This window comes from Gasterosteus aculeatus, chromosome 12 (assembly GCF_964276395.1).
Source record: "Gasterosteus aculeatus chromosome 12, fGasAcu3.hap1.1, whole genome shotgun sequence".
NCBI lineage: Eukaryota > Metazoa > Chordata > Actinopteri > Perciformes > Gasterosteidae > Gasterosteus > Gasterosteus aculeatus.
This window is the reverse complement of record NC_135700.1, coordinates 16,174,111-16,193,857: the sequence shown is the minus strand read 5'-3', so window position 1 is coordinate 16,193,857 and position 19,747 is coordinate 16,174,111. Positions and strand designations below refer to the sequence as shown.

Genomic DNA, 19,747 nt, shown 5'->3' with positions numbered 1-19,747 from the left:
ACTATGCTTTATTTTTCAGGTTCCTTTAAAGTCATTGTACAGCACAGCGTTGCACAATAAAATGCAGTTGCAGCCCCTCTAAGATTCACAAGACGAACCAAACAGGCAAGAAAGGAACAGGGGATCTTACTGATGAAGGCGATCCCTCCCAAAGCCCCACTTACTCTGCCATGAAATGAAAAGTTGCTTCATAGTTGCATAAATGATTGATGTACCTCTGCATAAGTGATGATGACTTTGCATAATATTTTCGGACTAATAGTGAACCCTTGCCATCCAATCATTGGTGCCCAGAATGCAAAGTTCTGTGAACGAAGTTACCAACAGGCCGTGCGGCGATAACGATAGCGTGATGCAAAAACAGGTTAAATCCATCGTTTATTTGTGTTGTTTGCACAAAACGGGCAACGGAGTCAGCAGCCACGACGCCGCATGGATTCTCGTGTGTACATGCGGACATATTAGCCTCCACCGCGTCAATTAGTGATGTCGCCAGCTGTGTTTCTGCCTTGTTATACTATGTTTGGGTATTGAAAGCCTAGCGTATTGTTAGCGAGTGTCCTGTGGGGACAGAGAGAGAGAGAGAGAGAGAGAGAGAGAGAGAGACAGAGAGACAGAGACAGAGAGACGGTCGGCCTGTGAATTCTTATGAAAAGTTCAGTAACGATACAGGTGTGAACAACGGAGTACAATATGTGTGCAAGTGTTTGAATAAACGCTATAAGTCCTCAAGACTCTAATGGAGAATCCTGAGCTAAGTTCCTTTATCTAGACACCTGCTGATTAAATTAAAGGGGGTTAGCACGGATATAAGCAACGTTAGCTCAATTAGAGGGGGGGGCGTATTAGTAAGGTTGACCCACCGTTTGTTTCTTCTCAAATATTCGTAATAGCATTGATGAATTCATGTTGGAAATGATTACGGTCTGTAAAAGGTTAAACGGTTCATTATTAACATGCCTAATAACCAGTGCGGCTTTCATTTGTATGCCTCGCAGTAATCTATTCAGTACCTAAAAACTAAAAATCCCCACAGAGGAAGTTCGACCTGCTGATGCCTTTAGCACCGTGGCAAACATTGAGACAGGTGGAGGGCTGGTGATCGATCCCCCCCCCCCCCCCCCCCCCCAAAATGATGATAGTGATGAAACTACTGATAATTATGAAGTGAATCAGCTGCCACCTTCTGCTTTATTGAACATTAGGGCGAGTTTTCGCTCATCGTTTAACTCTGTGGACCAAAACTTTACTGATTGGGTCTTCTCACTCTCGCCTCGTTATTGGCAGGCAACATTTTTCAAATCTCAATGTTTATTACCAACACTGCCAAACAGACAGAGCTGGTGTACACAGACGGGCAGTTAACAGCTAAAAGAATAAAAGATACTTCCCTTAGGAGTTGGTGGACACCACCAACAGAGCTAAAAGAGAGCAAATATGGGACTCGCAATGTCGCATGTGTAAATATGCAACCGTTTGCAAACATATCAAGTGGCCAAGATCAATTGTTTTTTAGGTTAAAGGTTGACTTGTAGCAATGAAAATATGTGTGAATGAGTTTATGCTGCATGTGTGCCGCGTGTATAATAGGTTTTGGTGTACTCCTTTTGGCTTGGCTGAGTGTATAAGCAGAACACACGGATGAATAATGAGGCTATTACAACCACGGCAGAGTATTGCCTGCTCACATTCAATAATGTGTGTGTGTGTGTGTGCCTGTGTGTACAATAACACTGTGTGTTCTAAGTGTGTTAGTTGGTCAATATGGGTGATGGACCCTCGCTCTATATTTTATTTCTATGAAACAGCCTGCTGGAGCATCATGGAATAATTCAATATTCAGTTTATGAAATGAGTCCTGTGGAGAATTGGTAAACCTACGCGTGGTTGTGCGCGTGGTTGTGCGCGTGTGTGTGTGTGTGTGTGTGTGTGTGTGTGTGTGTGTGTGTGTGATATTCAACTGTGCATATGTGATGGCAATCCTTCATTCTAAGAGCCCCATTCTACAAATCAACTCACTGATACATGCCTTACTCTCGGCTTTACGTTACCTCTCCGTGAAAACGATTTGCTACTTTGTCTCATACTTTAAATTATCTCCTCCACGCACCAGCAACACGTGTCCCGGTGAAGTCGTTTTAGAGCCACAGTAAGGCGATCAGTAAGGTATAGAAATCCTCTTCCTTTTGGCGTGCGCTTGGTTAATATGCACATACGCTTCCTTCAGAGTCAAAGAAAACCCTTTGTGGTTTCGAGCTGTTGAAGGCTTCCGGCTCATAGTATCACCCGCTCCCAACTCTTCAGATGTCTTCCAAATGCCACAGAGGTCAATAGGAAAAAGAACAAATAATACGCATGTCTCTTTTTTTTATAGGAAGCTGCTACTTCTCCCTTGATGTAATCATTGTAAACATGAGCTTATGCTATAAACCACTAGTTTTACACGTTCTTATTATACAGCTTCAAGGTAATCTGCATAGTATTTGTCCCATTTAGAGCAAAACAGACATTAAGATGTGGAACACGATAGAACACAAACCAATGGGTGACGTCACAGCGAGTTAGTATGTCTACTTCTTATATATAGTCTGTTCTCATAACGGATTAAACCCTCTTAACCCTTCAGGGTTTAGCAGTTGTAGTATACTTTTTTCAAAAGTAGAGGCAAAAAAAAGTGTTTTATTCAAGCATGATGCAAAAGAAAAGTGCAAGAAGAACGTTTTGAAACATTGCTGTTATCTGTGAAATATTGTGTTATAGTCATAGAAGTCATAGAGTCATAGAATGGAGGTATAGTGAAGAGGCTTCACTGTGAGAACCAATCCAAAGACAACGTGGAAAGGGAAAGAAGAAAAAGGTAATGACTGCAATAATAAAAAATGAGTTGTAATTGACTCAATCTGCTGACAGTTTTTCATCATTAAAAAAGAAAATGTAAGATGTGATGAAGATGTGTCAAAGGGAAAACCAGCCTTTTCTTGAAGTGTGCTCAGTTAGCCAGGAAGACAGCTAATCTCTCCCTGACCTTGTCACCTCCTGCCGCTTGTGATAATGGCTGCTCTGTGATCAGTTCCCCTGTGTAAAGACATCTTTGCACATCCCCTGTGGTTGGCTTTACATCTGTCACAGTTCAGCTCCAAGCAGTGTGAGAAAAAAAAATTGTCAATGACACACAGCTGAAGTTACAACGGAGCGCTACTTGACTTTTCTTTGTGTCTTCAGTTTTATCAGCATTCATATTCTGTTCTTTATTCATACGGAATGTAGAGAAGTCTGTTCCCATTTCCAGCTGAGCTGAGACGAACGATCATATTGATCACCCAGCCTTTGTGATGAGGGGACAGGTTGGGAAAATGGATTTTCCCCGCTGAGGGGAAAACAAACTGTACTATGAGTACCATTAATCAGGTGTAAATGCGATAGCAGAAAGTTGCACTAATTACTCAGCTGGAATACATATATACGGTACAAAACAACAGGAGGTGCTGAGCACGTTACATGTTTAATATGGATATGATTTATTTATGATAGTTCAAATATTAACCAGTGATGGAAGTGATGGATTATTGATTATACCTCTAATTACAGGAGGCAGAAAGAGGAAGATGAGAGGCAGAGGAGGAAGGCAGAAGAGAGGGAAAAAGAGGTGTAACATAAACACACACTCTCAGGAGTGTGCTGGCTTTGTGCATCTTTCTCAACCGATGTCCAAACACTGACACTTACACACAAACACCAAGGAACGTGATAAAAGAGTCTCAGAGATGTGTCAACACTTCAAACGCAGCGACAGACAGACAAGAGTCTGTGACTCCCCTACGAACAGGAGCTTAATACTGGTCCCTTGGGAGAGGTTTTTACTTAGAATGGAGTTAAAATACAAGGATTTCAGGGTACTTCAGCAGGGTGAACTGAAATAGGTAGAATTAAGGTGAGAGGACGATTTACATGTAAAAAAATGACCAATAAATAGATTGGATACATATAAAATAGGGGGATACACTCCCTCTCCCCCGGTGCGCACCCTAAAATCATTCTCTTTATTAGCTTTAATAAAAGACTATATTAAAACCACTTGTCAAGCTCAAGGTTAACGGCTTAAAACTAAAAGTGAACCTGGCGTTTGCTAACAAACATGTGATTGGCTCTAAAACTGAGCCAAAGTACATTCATCAACGCTCTGGCAGGGAGCCGAGACCGCTGCGAAGCGCATTTATATTGCATCAACAATTTTCAATTCAATTTGGCACCAATAAAAACATATTTTCTTGGGCATGGATTCAAAGCATTCACTGCCAAACAAAAGTAGCAATTAGAGAAGTGGGGATCTTGAAAGGAAGATGAAAGTGCATGAAATCCCCCAGTTACCAATTACAGCATTCATATCTCCAATGGGTGAATTATTCTCAGCAGGCTTTTCAAAAGCCCATTACACAGAGCGGGGAAATTGCGATGTTTTTATGTAAACCCGTTAACATAATGTCTTAAATCGCTATTTGAACGTGATATTAAAGGAATACTTGTCCCACAAAATGACCATTTGTATATCAACTACTCACTTAATGACAACTTTTTTATCATTTCCCTCCACAGTGAACAAACGATCCATAATATCACAACTCACAACAAAGCTCGTGCAGTAAACACTCACCACTTTGCATAGCGCCTGTCTGCTGAAACTGTAGTATATGAAACACGTACGCAAAAAGTTTCACAATAACGCAGGAATGCTACCCGTCTGCGCGTAGTTGTGTTTAATAGTAACATTTAGGCAAGGATGAATTTGTTTGGGAGGTCTTGAGCTGTCAACTGGATAAGGGAGACCTGGATTATCGCTATTAGTTTGTGAGAATATGTAAACTTATGTAGTTTTGGTGTTAAGAGCAGCCCGCATTTGCTTCATTTCATATTTTATGTCAATAATTCCACCGCTAATGAGAAATTCACATACAAATGTTTACTCTGTATTCCTGCAATGTTCGGGTAGAGTATTTATTTGTTTGTTTGCTTTTTCTCATTATCATTACGTTTTCTGGTTGTTGTTTTTATAATACACCTGCAGAGAGTGATTTAGTGCCTGTGATGCGGCAGGGAGCTTTTAGGAGGCACAACGTGTCTTTATCTACAGCGAGCATGTGGAAGTTACAAATTATTTCAATTTAATTAATAGTAAAAAAGTCAAAATGATAATATATTTTTTATATCTTTGACATGGAAAAATAGAGAATCTAAGTGCATCAAGGCCTCACTTTTAAAAAATCATATTTTATCCTTCTTGCTATCCCGCCTCCAATATCCAGATGAGAGACGAGACCCTGATACACCATCTGAGCCACCTTCAATCCAGCTAGTGCTCAAAAAAATAAGCTTCACAGTGGGAACGAGTGGTGCAGCAAGTGCTGTGTTTTCTTTTTCTTTTTTCTTCTTCTTATTTTAGTGCATGGGCTGTAAAAATGACTAGAAAATATTACTATACAGATTCTGGAAAACATCTGGAAATGGAGCCAATGGGATTTGGAAAAACTCTATTTTGACTTGAAGACACACAAAGGCTGTAAATCAATCAGCGTGCACCTGTTTTCTTCTCTTTGTATTTTGCTGTCATCAAACTGAGACGCACTTAAAGCAGATGTTTACTGCTGGAATATGTGCAGATAACCTTGTTTCATCCACAGGTTTAAGTAGCATTTATAATTTCGAGTTTTGAGTTTTTTTAGTTCTGTATCAACCAATCTCATCTTAATTTGTTACTGTTAATAATGATCAAGATTATTGAGAGTGTGGATTGATTCATATGCACATGCCAAGGCTACACCTTAGCTTACGCTAACAATTGTGCATGCGTAACAGGCTTTAATATCTAGAAGGAACACAGACATGAAAATACAGGTCAGTGATAGATAAAAAGGTGTTTAATGTGTAATTACGTCTGGTCTGGTCAGACACTGCATATTCAAGTTAAGGGAAGAGGAGGAATATATATTTGGGCATGGATAATAAGCACCTTTAAATTCCCCCCGAGCATCTATTTTTTATGCTTCATGTCTAAACTAGTTTCATATGTTAGTTATATACTAGACTATTCTGTCCCACAGTTTCACACACCGTAGAGATGATGTACACAAAACTATATTTCTCTGATGTTTTGCGCAACGAGCCGCTCCTGCCTTTGTCTTTGTGCAAATCTATACTACATTTCCTTCATCTACCCTCATCCCTCCCTCCCTCCCTTCTCTCCTTCCTTCCTCTGCGGCCCACTTCTGCATACAGAGAACGGCAGCAGCGGCTTCAATAATTCACTTCCCCTCCGAACAGGTTGTGTTTGCATTGCAGGGCGCTGCAGGCGAGAATAGAGAGGGCCAGGAAAGACATATTAAAAAACAGGGACGATTGAAGAATGGAGTCGAAATGGAGGAAGACTTTGAATAGACACATACAGTACGATGTAAAAGACGAAACACTCAGAACGCCCACTGTGAGTGATCAGGATATGGAAAAACTAGAATAGAGAAAGAAATTGTTTTAGAGGGACGAGTTGTCACTTTTCGTGGTTCGCATGTCCGTCCCCTGAAAGGTGTGAAGGAGTAAGATGATGAAAAAGAGAGGAGGAACACAAGAAAGGGGGAAGGGGAAGAAATGGGGCTGGTGAGACTGTGATGAAAGCCGAGCCAGCAGAAAGGCAGCGCCGATCACTGACACATTTTCCCTCTGCTTCTCGTCAATACCTCACAACTACACACTGAGTGTGTGCTTCCCATTCCAAATGCTCTTTCAGACCCACAGTGGAGAGTTCACGTGTGTTGGAAGCACTTTGTTTGATGTTTTATCTTTGCTTGCTTGGAAAGACCACGCCACTATATATTTGTGTTTATCGGTCAGGTACAATTTATGAACACTGTCCTCTATATCAGTTGCTTAAGTATGAAAATAAGAACATAACTGTAATACATTTTTAAAATCCTTCGCTGCTGAAATAATTCACTGATTAGTTTGTTGAACGAAAATGAATCAACCAATTTTGAAACCATGAATATTTTCTTTGACTCCAGTCACCCCAATTTATTCATTTGTTTAAACCACGGATGGGTCGTTTCTATTGTTACTGATGTTAAACATTTTGTTGAATGTTCGTTTTATCCCCAGTGAGCGTGCAAGCTGAAATGTCATTTTCAGAGGTTTGTTTTTCATGAACTCGTTCCTGTTTGATGGTAAATCGAGGGAAAGACTGATTCCAACAAACTCAGCCGAAGTAGGAATGGAAACTAATTTCACTTTGAAATATTTGATTAAAGTCTCTTGTAACCCGGCCAAAATCAACTCAAGGATAGGTCGCATCCTCATTCCCACTTACTCCCTACCTCTCTCACACACTCACTCATCCGTTCGGTTTCGTTCCTCATCTTCTGAGCCGCATGGTGGTCTAGCTCTCAATCTATAGGTAAGCCTTCCGTCTTTTATCTTTCTGCCCGTGTCCTTTTCAATGTCACTCCTGCTGTGTCTCTGCACTAATATGAGCCTCAAGCTCTGCCAGGTGTCCTTTTACTCTTCTTTAACAAGATCCAGATCCAAGTCTAATTCATCAGCTTCACCTGGATGTTATCATGCCTTAAGTGGATTGATGTTGTGGTTGATAAATCCACGACTTGATACCTTTCACAGAAACTGTCAATTTAGTTCCATGTGCGTAACATTTAAGGAGAGGTTGAGCTCTCTACTTTCTCCTCGGGACTCAAACATGAACTCAGACAGTAACAGAACATTTTCGCCACAAACATCAGCTGACGAATCAGAATATTGCAGTGCGTATCTCTGGATTCAATCAGAATGTGTAATTTACCTGATACATGATCTTACTTAATAGCGCTTCCTCCTCAATTGAAATGTGTGAAATAATGTTCTATGTGTGTCATTGAGCCACGGGCATCTTAGTGATTGAGTTTTTCATAATATTCTAATACGTGTACCAGGAAATATTGGCAACTCATGTGTTTTTTTTTTCCCGTCCTCAGTGACCTTGTTTCTACAATGTTGCTCCAGAAGTTTCACATCTTGTCCCCATCGCATGAGCTTCTGATGAGAAAATACTTCCATTAACAATAGTAGTAATTATAACCAGGGTTACAGCACCTGTGCCCAAGGGAGTTCATGGAAAGATTGCCGCCGTGATACGCTGGCAAATTCACAATTATGATTACAACCTACAGCACCGGACCAATTGCATAAGGCTCCAGTCACAGACTTTATGTAACACTTTCGTAGTCCACGGCAGACAGCTGTTAAGTATCAACATAGATGCCACAGAAGCAGAGACATTGTATTTGTTATTCCATGCAGAGCCTACCACCGACATCTCAATGCAGCAATACATTATAAAATATGCTGTTTTATATAAAGCTAACAGGATGAAAAAATCTCCACACATACATCCATGCAAAAATATTTTCTTTCTTTCTGACTTTCTGTCAGATACCTTCCTGTCAAAAAAAGACCCAAACGTCCACTTAATTAAGCCCCAATGCAGAAAACCTGTGTGAAGGAGTTGAACTAATGTGGCTAAAGCAATTTGAAGCCCTGGTATGATAAACTCTCGCATAGAGAGACGTTTTGGATCCACTCTTCATCCATCTTGTCGAGATAGATGTTTGATAGTCAACCATGAAGAAAAAACAAACAACTCAGCTTAATCTACCGACTGAGCAGTGTTTTATTTTCTAATAATATAATATAAAATAAAATATGGTTTGAAACATAATCCAATATAAACCTTTGGAGAATCATTGGTGATGTGGATGAGGAGGTATTTAAACACCTTCTGTAGAGCTGTGGGAGTAGGTGAGCTTTGGGAGTAGGTGAGTTGGGCTCTGTGTGCACCGTGTTTGCACAACAATAAAAAACATTTTTTACAACTCCTTTGCAACTGTTGCAATTCCAATCACGGTTAAGACGTCTCTTTATCTAATATACGAGCATTTAATTGAAATCACAATGTAAACAATTGTTACTTTTCAGTCTTGAGCCCCCAAATAAAACCACCTTTCCTCACGGAGCACCTTCACCTCTGGCCTCATTTCCCCGCGGTGGCTGCTACACTGGCTCGCTGCATGCTCCCAAGTGTCAGCCCCCTCACCCGGCTCCCGAAAGCATGTCTCCAGCTTTCAACGACACTGTGCGCTATGTCCTATATACGCAGTAAGTGGAGAGGTGGGTGGATGCTTGCCACTGAATCGGAGGATGATAGCGGGAAGATGACAGGGCTTTGGAGGAGAGAGGTGCCGGGCGTAAAGAAAGGGAACCTATAGGGGGAGAGAGGGGGAGAGGGGGGAGGCAAGCGAGGAGGGAAAGCGAGTGTAAGGAATGTATCTGTTGAAAGGGCTTGGATGAAGGGAGAGAATTAGGATGGGAATGAGGATGTAGAGTACATATAGGGTGTAGTTCATCCCATTTTGACGTGTCAAGGGAAGCCGTGTGGATGGCCAGGAAGGAAAAGAGGATCGGAGAAAGAAGAGAACGAGAGGAAGATGACAGGAACATCTTTCTAGACGTGTAAAAGTTTAGCAGACGGGAAAATTCAGAATGAGAGGCATCACAATGTGATGCGCTGACAACATGACTTTAACATACCTGACAGATTATACCCCACAGGCTGACCCAGCTGACATGCAGAACTTTTTTTTCCAAGCATTTCAAATGCCAGATCGAGGATGTGGGGGTGGGGGAGGGGGGGGGGGTGGTTGTTGCTGAGGGAGAGCGAGTTTAAGAGTGAGAACGAAAACTAGAAAGAGAAAGGGCGAGATCTCTTATCATGGCGCACCGCTGAATTATTGAGGCCAGACGTTGTGTAGGAGCAGCAGATAGATTTGTGTGTTGATCCCCTTCCTGCTGTCAGAAAGTTTAGTTGTACACGACCAACTCCAGCGATTGTGGTTGTTTTGATGCGGTTCGGGGGTTTCGGAGCGCAGCACTGGGAGAGGCGTATGTGGGCGGAGCAGCCGGCAAGAGTGTGTTTCCAGCAGCGTGCGCGCTTCCTGGCCCTCTTCAAGTCGCAGCACATTTGAGTGAGAATGTCATCCCGCTGTGCGCGCTGTGAAACCCCACCATTTGCATGGCGTGAACAATGATATTGTTGGGAATAATTTCCATTCATCTTTATTCTAAACAGCTTAAAAATGAAAAAAGGTTTTGTTTGCCAGACATTTGTCTGTTTTGCATATTTTCACTTTACTTGCTTGAATTGTAGAGGTTGGTTGTATTACCTATAAAATCTATGTATATGGGGAGTGTTTTTCTTTTCACCTAATTTAAAAGACTAAATAAACCTTGTTTGGAAGCCAATTGTGGTCCCATATGCAAATGGGAGTGTGAAGCCATCAATGCACATACACTGCCATTTAAGAGGAATAGGTTTAATTATGTTATTCTGTCATGTATTTAAAAGGCAATTTAATAAAAAGAATTAGAAAAACCTCAGAAACTTGAGTTACAGCATGTAGGTCTATCTAAGGAATCTTTAAAGTAACCATGAGACCTGTGAAACGCGCCTGTGGAAGTAACAAAAAAGTAAATTTGGCATAGCAAATGTACTGACTTGATTCACCATTACACAAAAACTGAATCCAATAATTTTTAAAATGCTCTCATCAGATCTAAAATGCTGTTAAAATATGTTGAAAACATACTATCACAAATTTCAGAATTTTAAGATTCGACTATGCCACAACATTCAAATAAAAAGTGCGTTAATAACTATTTCAAAGAGGAATAAGTGCTGACAAAGGACAAGAGGCTGGAAGAGAAGGCAGTAAAGAAGAAAGAGAGTGACAGTGTGAGAAGAGTGCGGGAGGCAGACGGTCTCTGATGTAAGCCATGTTCTCACCCCTGTTCAAAACCGTCCTGTCGTCTTTATGAATAAATTAGATGCCAAATGTTCCCTCCCTCTCAGGTCCGTGCAAGCAAACACGCACACACACACGCACAATTCACCTCATTCGTTCACTCTCAAGAAACTGGGATCAGGTCCCAACAACACTTTTCCTAGAGCCAAGTGGAGTAAAAAAAAACATTTAATTGCCATGAATTCAAATTTGTACAAAGACACACGTGTTTCTGTATTCCTGCATGATGCTGAGCAGCCTTGTGGTTTTCTGCATCTGCTATCCAGTCATGTTGCAGTTCACATCCATGTCTGTCCAAAATGCGTCATCATCCTGGAAATCCAGGCGGACGTCTGGGACAGATTTAAAGAAATTCCTCCTGAGTGTTCCTTAGATATCACGGTCATGAGACGCACGAAGAAATCCGAAAACAATAATGCCTCTGGCCACATCTGGCGCCCGAGCAGAGCCATGAAAAGAAAATTCTTACTGACAGTTTTTCCCACTCATAGGACACCCACGCCGTCCTGTTAACGCTCTGGACCACTCTCTTCCAAAAAAGTGTGCGCGTGTGTAGGCCCGTGTGTGACGGTTCTGTGTGTGTGTGTGTGTGTGCGCACAGAGGGAGGGGGGGTGGGTGAGGGTGAGGTAATGACGAGAGTGAGATGAGTTCAGAGTAAGGTAAATGCAGTGAGAGATGTTGGCGGACGTGCACGCCTGGATGTGCACGTGGACGATGTGCTCGTGTGAATGAGCGTGGATGTGATCTGCATGAACAAGAACATAATCATCCGAGAGAGGAGTACGAAGAAAGGAAAAAACTAGATGAAAATGAACAGATAGGAGAGGAGCGTTACGCGATGATCTGTGAGCAAAAAGATGATAATAGTTCTGCCGACACTTCAGTACGGAAGCAGGCTGCCGGAGCATTTCCTCCTCGACAACCTGAGATTTCTTCTCATAATATGAAAAAAGCAGAAATATCTTCAGGGAGTAAAGATTTTTTTTTTTTTTTTTTAAATCAGTCGGTCTGTATTAATTCATAGACTCAACGCATATTGAATGACTCGAATTCTACCCATTAGTTTGATCAGTGAGCTCTCCACCGCTCTGTACTGTCCTTGAGCTGAAAAAAAAGTAATCACTGTCTGTTGAGAGGAGTCACCCCCCTGCACACAACATCACCTCTTTCCTCATACTGTTTACTTATCAGTTACAAAAATGCAGGCAGACCGCAGTTCATACACACATATTATGCCATATTACTTTGCGACTCTGCGTTTTAATTAAGGAGATACATCACTGTCTCACTTCACTCAGTGTCCCAGACTGCCCACTTCCACCTGCTGCTTGGTGCCCGACCGGGGGGGCTGACAGAGGCAAGGGGGATAAATCAGACCTTGCGAGATGTTGTCTTAGCACTCTTACCCTTTAGCCCCAGGTAGCGAGGCTTGTGTACGCCACACCCAACATATCACTCTAGCCATGGGCCTATGGCTCTGCGGCTGACCTGTGGGTTAATAGAAATGTTGACAGGCAATAATATCCAGTCACCCATACAAAAAAATCTGAAACTATAGAGGACAGCAAGGTAGTGTGAAAAGATGAGAGCAGGGAATGAAAGAAACAAGGGCAAAGAAAAAGGCAAAGACCAAGCTGAGTAAGCATACAAAAAATAAGGCTACATGGTGTATTGTGTATGTGATGTTCTCAAGGTGTGACCTTTTTAATTTTAAGGGAGCAAGGGCTACTTTGCTACACAATAGAGCTAGTTAAGGAGTGGAGAAAATGGGAACAGGATGAGATAGTTGTGCGCTGAATTTTTTACACAAGGTATAAGGTCAGAGGAACCGACAGGGATGAGAGAGAAGGACAGAAAGGGAGCGATTGACAAAGAGGGGGAGCAGGCAGATACTCCTCCTCATCTCCTCCTCATCTCCAATAGCTGGAGACGTTTGCAGAATCTCGTGTAAACTACAAACAAGTAAAACACTTTAAAAATCTGCCCCGCCAACCCATTATATCTGTTCAGTGCAAAGAATAGCTCTTCTCATATTCAGCCACGCAATCAAGCTTCCTCAAAAGACAAACCGCTGGATTTTTCCATTCGGAGAAAAAATGTTTGAGCGCCACTAAATAAATCCCCAGGACTTTAATCACACCAACCCCCCTGTGGAAAAGGTCACGCAACAACCGCTGACATTACGGTTCACATTCATGTGGAGACGGTACAATCTGAAAGGAACAAAAGAGAGGTTTTTGTGCGTGTGTGTAGACCTTAAAGTACAGTGAACAGACGTAAAGCAAAGAGGTAAGGAGTAGGAAGAGGAGAGTAGGTGTCAGATTGTGGGAGGTTAAAGATTATCACCATTTCTAACTTAATGCTTCAGTCTCTTTCTATCACCGTCTCCCCTCTCCTCCTCCATTGCCTCAGAGCCACCAATAAATTATGGATGCTTATTAGAAAAGGGCAATATTCAGCATTCAAAATAAAGTCAGCAGCAAGACATAAAAGCGAGAGACGCAAACAAATGTGCTGATGTGGGGAGAGGAAGCGCTAAAGTCACAGGGGAGCCAGTCGCCAGGCCAGTTAAAAACCTAGACGGTCTCTTTCTAGGTCATCGGCTTCCAGCCCGTGTGCCACGGCAACGTTCAGCAGCAAGCAAAAGCGCCACATCGCAAATATGCTGAAATGTTGGGTCGCATTCACAGAAACACACAGACACCAAATAGAAAAGCAGCGATGTGTTGCAGCCCTTCATTCTTCCTTCGGCAAAATCTTCAAAGTGATGGAAAGTGTTGGCACATAAAACTTTTTCCCTTTCTGCTTGGTATGTTTTCTACTTGTTGTGCTTTGTTTTGTGGCTAGTGGCGAGTCCTCAGCTCTCCCCCTGACTGCTGCAAGGGCCTTGCTCAAATCTAAAAAAAAAAAAAAGTGTTAAGCAAAAACATTGATTCATGTTCCTTAAATGTCCTGTAAACAAGCACATAACAGAGCATCATGTTGCAGGCCAATATGCAGTTTGAATTTCCATCCACAGCACAAGCTACTGGTTTTGTGCAACTTTGTCGAGCAATCAATAATTTGGTGTCCCTGTGAACTCGCTGAGTGTGATGTGATGCAGCACCACAAAGAAGAAGTGAAACACTTTTCTGGTACTCTGTCTGAATTCATGTTGTAACTGTGGAGTATTTCAAATTTTTCTGAACCTTCCCTAATCCTCGAGTAAATTGGGGGTGGTTGCATGTGGATTGCACATCATGCACCGGCATTACACTATATCCAGATTAAATTAAACTATAAAATTGATGTATATACATGTGCAGGGATGTTTGTTATCGGAGAGTGAAAATGCATGTAGGAAAGAGGAGAGGGTGCCGGTAAAAAAGCGCTGACTATAAAACTATCTTAATAAATGTGCTTAATATGCTTTACCTGCAATAAGGTATCATGTTCTGTTGCTGCACTTGCTGTCCGTCCTATTTGAGGGACAGGTGTTACAGGCGTTTCGACAGCCTATCAAAATCCACAGAAGTACAATCAATACTACGCTGCTGCAAGAGAAACAGTGACTGATCCACAAGTCCCTGCTGAGCCAGCAAACTGTTGCGGTGGGAAGAGAAGCGCGTCTGCTGCACGAGCACGTCCCACTCACACATGCACGTGCACACACACACACACACGCACGCAGGCTTGTGGGTTCACATTCGCACTCGCGATCACTGACACCTGCATGCAGCAGACTCTCAGGCGTGAGCTGACAAAAACGCACACATCCAAACACACCCCAGAGGAAGGCTACAGTAAATGAAGCTCACAGCCTTCCAAAGCGTTGACATCAATCAGGCACGCTTACACCGTGCGGCTCCCGACGGACGAGTTGCATCTGTCTGCTGGAGCAAGTGCTAAACAATTCCAGAGTGAGGGGGAAACCATTTTACGCATATCTGCATACACAGCGAGCGAGCCAGCGTGCCAAACTGGTTGGCTCTCTTCCCGATATTTCCTACTTTGCGTAAATTGTGAGGCTATTTGTTTCGTTCTGAATTAGTCATTTTAATGACGATGTGTTTACCTACACGTACATGAAACAGTTGTAGCCCCTGGGAGTATGGGCCTGCAAATACAAAACTTTGGGAATTATTTTTTATCCCACAGCAGAGACGGAAAGGTTGGTGTGGTACATGAGACTGGAAACCCTCTACTGGTAGAAACCACATATCGTTGCAGCCATTGACCTCTCTGCTTCGACCCACTGCTTATTCGTGACGGAGCCCATGAGGCACGGATGCACAAATTCTTCATGAAAATCAGTTTTCAGCCCGAACTGTTTCATACAGTTATTGTGAGAAAAAGAAACGAGGACAAGAATGCACCAGGGCCAACCGGAGATGTGGGCCTTCATAATACTTCATATTATGAAGTACTACTTCATACTTCATAATAAAAATCATTCCTAGCAAAAAAATTAAAAATAACTATGAAAGCATATATTTTTAAGCAAAAAATGTATGTTGAATTTATGTGATGCCACTTAAACTCTGTTACATTATCCTTCGCTGTAAATCCTTGGTATTGTTTAAGGCGTTGCTTTAATGCCTTCACCCGATGGTTAAGGAATATATAAAGAGGCAGAGAGGTTAGTGAGCCAGGACTTGCACATGGCCTTACTTGCTCCAGCAAATGTCAGTCTGTCAGCATTTCTCGCTGTGACAGCGGGCTGCGGGATTGCTTACGACAACGGCACTCCGTGCTGCTTAAACAGACCTTGTCTCCAATGTTTGCCGCATGCCGTCAAACATCCAAATCAATATGAAAGCTGACAGATCAGTTTTGTGTGTTTGTCTTGCCCCGAAGGGACGGGGAGGATGCATTTCTGGCCTGTAGCTGGAGAACCGGCGCCTCTGTAGTACAGCGAGACGTAAGAGGCAACAAATCTCTGCTTCATCCTCAAAAGCACAGCGTGACTGCCCTGTTTGACCTGACCAAAGGAGCCCGTTGTGTGTGTGTGTGTGTGTGTGTGTGGGAGGGCAGTACACCTGGGTGGAGTTAAACAGTGGCCAACTACAACCATTCAGCAATAACCGTGAATCTAGATCGTTTCAAGTTTGATGGTGCTTTGTGAGACTAAGCACGAAATCTGTGAGTCTAATGGGGAGTTTTTGCAATGAAGATAATTCCACTCTAAACATGGAACATGGAATTACATTAGATTTACGGGAGGTGGATTTCCCTACTGCTACATTGCCCCCTCCTGTGCTGTGACTTCTAAGAAACCGTGTCTCCCTTTCAAGTTCATTTGCTGTCCCTGAAGCCATGCTAGTGGTCCTTTAAACGCTAGTTATTACACTGCCTCTTATTAACGCATCGTACTCAAGCACGGACAATATGGGGCGAGGAGAGGCTCTTAATTAAGGTTACAAGCTAATAATTGGACAAATTAACATCGCATTGGGTCTCAGTCAGCCTGCACTAATAAAGTACGCATTGGTGAGGTAATAGGAATACGTTTGTAAAACATTGAGTCCTTACCGTAAACTCCTTGGCCCCCGGTGAGAGGATGTACACTAGAAAATAACAAAATCCAGAAAAGCTCCATGTTCAGCTCAGTTCCGTCATAACCTAGAAGGGGACAAATGGGGGGAGAAATACTTTACCATTTGGCCACACCGTCTTTGTTACGCTCGTGCCAATGAAGCATGTTGAACTAAGAGGTGAAAACAGGCAAACGGGGAACCAGCCAGCAGATGTGACCAACAAGGAGGCGACGGATGGTTGTCAAAAAAGGAGGAACAGGTACTTTCAATTGTTTTTCTCGTGTTCAGCTGTCTCTCCTTCAACCCCTTAAGCCGTGAAAATAATAGCACAGAGCAATTTGGCTCCGGGCAGCACGGCCAACATCGACTTATTCGACTTAAAGGACGAGTAATTCAATCGCGAATCGTGGATTATACAAAGTTTACAAGCAGTGCTCTGAGTGCCAGAGAATTGGAGATTGACAGGATTGTTAAGCGTTACTAAACATCCTCCTCACTGAATACTGGGGGGGGGGGGGGGGGGGGGGGGGGGGGGGGGTCTCATGACAGGAGAAGACTATAGGGATCAGTCCATTCATGGGGGATTAGCTACAACAAGTGGGGTCATGTGCGTCAGACCCCCTCCCCCAAAACACCCCCTCACCATCACACACCCGCACACACACACACACACCTTTGCTTCAGATCGTTAGGCATGTATTATTATCCCTGTATTTGAGGTGTCAGTGATTCCGTTAATAATAAAGAACCTGTTGGAAAAACCTGAAGCAAAAGGATAAACCGAGCGGGGGGGGGGCTCCTGGAGCATTTTAGGCGACTCCTAGGATGGAACCGGAGGATTCCCTCCGACGCGCGGCCCTCATGTCTGTCTACTTATCCGGCCGTATTGACAGGCTGTCACATTGACAGCTTGTCATTGCAGCGCGCAGCGAGGGAAAGTTTCATTATTCGCACGTGAGGTGCGCTCGGTGAGACTTGGACGTTCCTGTAGTCGAGAGCATCGTTATTCTGCCGGCGTTAATATCAATTATGCAAATATAAGGAAGGGGAGCACGGAGACAGAGAATCGGAATGTGAGAGGAAATAAGTGCTACCAGAGCAAAGCTTTTCATATTAATGTGTGTTAAATAAAATAGCTATAGCGCCAGATTGGAGAGGTTCGCAAATCTGTACACGTTTTAATCTAAACCATGCGCGCAGAATTGACGCGAAGTCAATAAATAAAACATATGAGCGTGGGAATAAAAGGAACCCGGTGGTCCTCACGCGGGCTTGTGGTCCTCTACCTTGTTTCTGAGGTGCCGTGCTTTGCCGCGCGCGCTCCTCCCGGTTGAGCGGAGAGGACTCCTCGGCTCTCCGTTACACCGAAACGCCTTCGTTATCTTCCCACAAAAAGTTATATATCCTCCTCCAGCGGGCGTCCTGCGTGAGCTTTGCAATCCCCGGGGAGCGCGATGGAGAGTTTTCTACCCTCTCAAATGCACCTTGATGAGATAAACTTTTTTTTTTTTAAACCTTTACGCACGGAGAGAAGCGGGCACCGGAATCTTACCGCTGATCGGTTTCCCCACGAGAGTCCGGCCCTCTTATACCCCCCCCCCCAAAAAAACACCTTCCCTTTCTAACAAACTCAATCAAGGCTACTTTGGCAAAGAAAAAAAGAATCCTTTAACCCGGTTTCCTCTTTTGTGGGTTATTTACTTTTAAAGGCGTGGTTGAAAATGGCTTTTCTTTCTGTCTCTCTCTCTCGGCCTCAGACAGTCTAGTGAAGGAACCCTTCTAACACAATCATGCGCTCTGGAAATGAGCTCCCCTCCGCTGGTTCAATCATCGCAGTGTCTGCGGACTCCGAGTGATGCTGGCCAAGTGGAATATGTGCGCAGACTGAGAACGACCGCCCCTGTCTGAGAAGGGAGAGAGAGAGAGAGAGAGAGAGGGGGGGGGGGGGGGGGGGGGGGTGGAGGACAGAGGCTTTCACATAGATGCGCTCAAGCCTCGCAGCTCCACACTGAACAGGTTGTCAAAGAAAAAAACAGCCCCGCCCTCCCCCTCTCCTCTTTTCTCCCTTCCCCGTTCCTCCTATTCCTTCTAACCTGTTGGGTGCCGCGGGACGCGTTAAGGAGTCGAGGGGGGGGCAGCAGTGTGTTTGTGGGGGGGGGGGGGGTTGGCTGTTTCGCTGTTGACTGTCAACTTTTTGGGGGGCCACCAATGCCGGTGACAATTAGAAGTGACGCGCGCTGTGGAGGAGCCCATCGCCGCTGCCCGTGGACCGATTATTCATGAGAGTAAAAATAGACAGATTTTCTTTATCTCTCTCACATACACACACACACACACACACACACACACACACACACACACACACACACACACACACATACATACACACACACACACACGAAAGGCGCTTACAACCATTACATCGACTGGGTCCCTCTCCCCCCAACACACACACACACACACACACACACACACACACACACACCTTTTAACCAAGCTCCACATATTGTACCAGTGGGAATTCACTACTCAATTTGGCCACAGGGGGGAGTGTTTCCTCTCATTTCCATTCTTGCCCGTGCGCAGATATGTACTGCGCGTGTGCATGTGTGTGTGTGTGTGTGCGTGTGCATGTGTGTGTGTGTGCGTGAGAATGGGTCTGAAAGCGTCCTGTGTAGAGGGCCGCAGCATTCCAGGCCTCCCACTGTCGGTTTGTTACAAAGCAGAGGCTCTGTGTGCAGCTGGAGTGGAAGAAATAGACACTTACTTCTTCAATATCTAGAAGCCCGTCTATCAGAGCGCAGCAAGAAATCTGTGGCTGAATAAAGGGAATAACCCAATGGCGCCTTTTTCCTACAATGCAGCAGCTCCGTGTAATCAGGCTTGCCTTAACATGAGAACTTGAAAACAGAGGTAGTTAACTGCCCAGTTTAGAGCTTTCTACTCACTTAAGTAAGTATTAGTTATCCTTAGGTCATTCTGCAGGACATTTTGACCTTGAGGATCTGCAGATGGATATCTGCTTAGTAAATGTTTGTTCTAGTGTGTTGAAGTACTGAGGAGCCGGATTCTAGTTTCAAGGTAGTGAAGCAATAAGGTACGAGAGGCTGTACTTTATCGTCCAATAATGTAACAGTTCTGGGTTGTTGTTTGGCCCGAGGCGAACCCCCTAACCTGCTACTTTGAGTGCACAGTGATACGGGACGCTCAGGTCAATGTGAACAGAAATTGTACATTATCGCTCAATAATGTACCGCTTGTGACTCACTCTCAACCAATCAGAACGCTGGATTTTATCTACCTGTTTTATACATTATATTATATTTTTATATAATGTG

The 19,747-nt window shown here is 43.5% G+C and overlaps 1 protein-coding gene across 3 annotated transcripts in view; it reads right to left on the bottom strand.

Annotated features, from left to right (window-relative positions):
* The window catches only part of mdga1 (MAM domain containing glycosylphosphatidylinositol anchor 1), a 123,860-nt gene extending 105,568 nt beyond the window's left edge, over window positions 1–18,292 (bottom strand). For 2 of the 3 annotated variants that reach the window (XM_040202116.2, XM_040202132.2), the window contains exons 1-2: window positions 17,696–18,292; window positions 16,405–16,494 (exon numbers count right to left, since the gene is read on the bottom strand). In XM_040202116.2, coding sequence (XP_040058050.1) covers window positions 16,405–16,471 — 67 coding nt within the window. In that variant the 5' untranslated portion in view covers window positions 16,472–16,494; window positions 17,696–18,292. The remainder of the gene's footprint in view (window positions 1–16,404; window positions 16,495–17,695) is intronic. The other variant, XM_078085612.1, reaches the window with a different exon arrangement.
* Window positions 18,293–19,747: the final 1,455 nt, after the last annotated feature.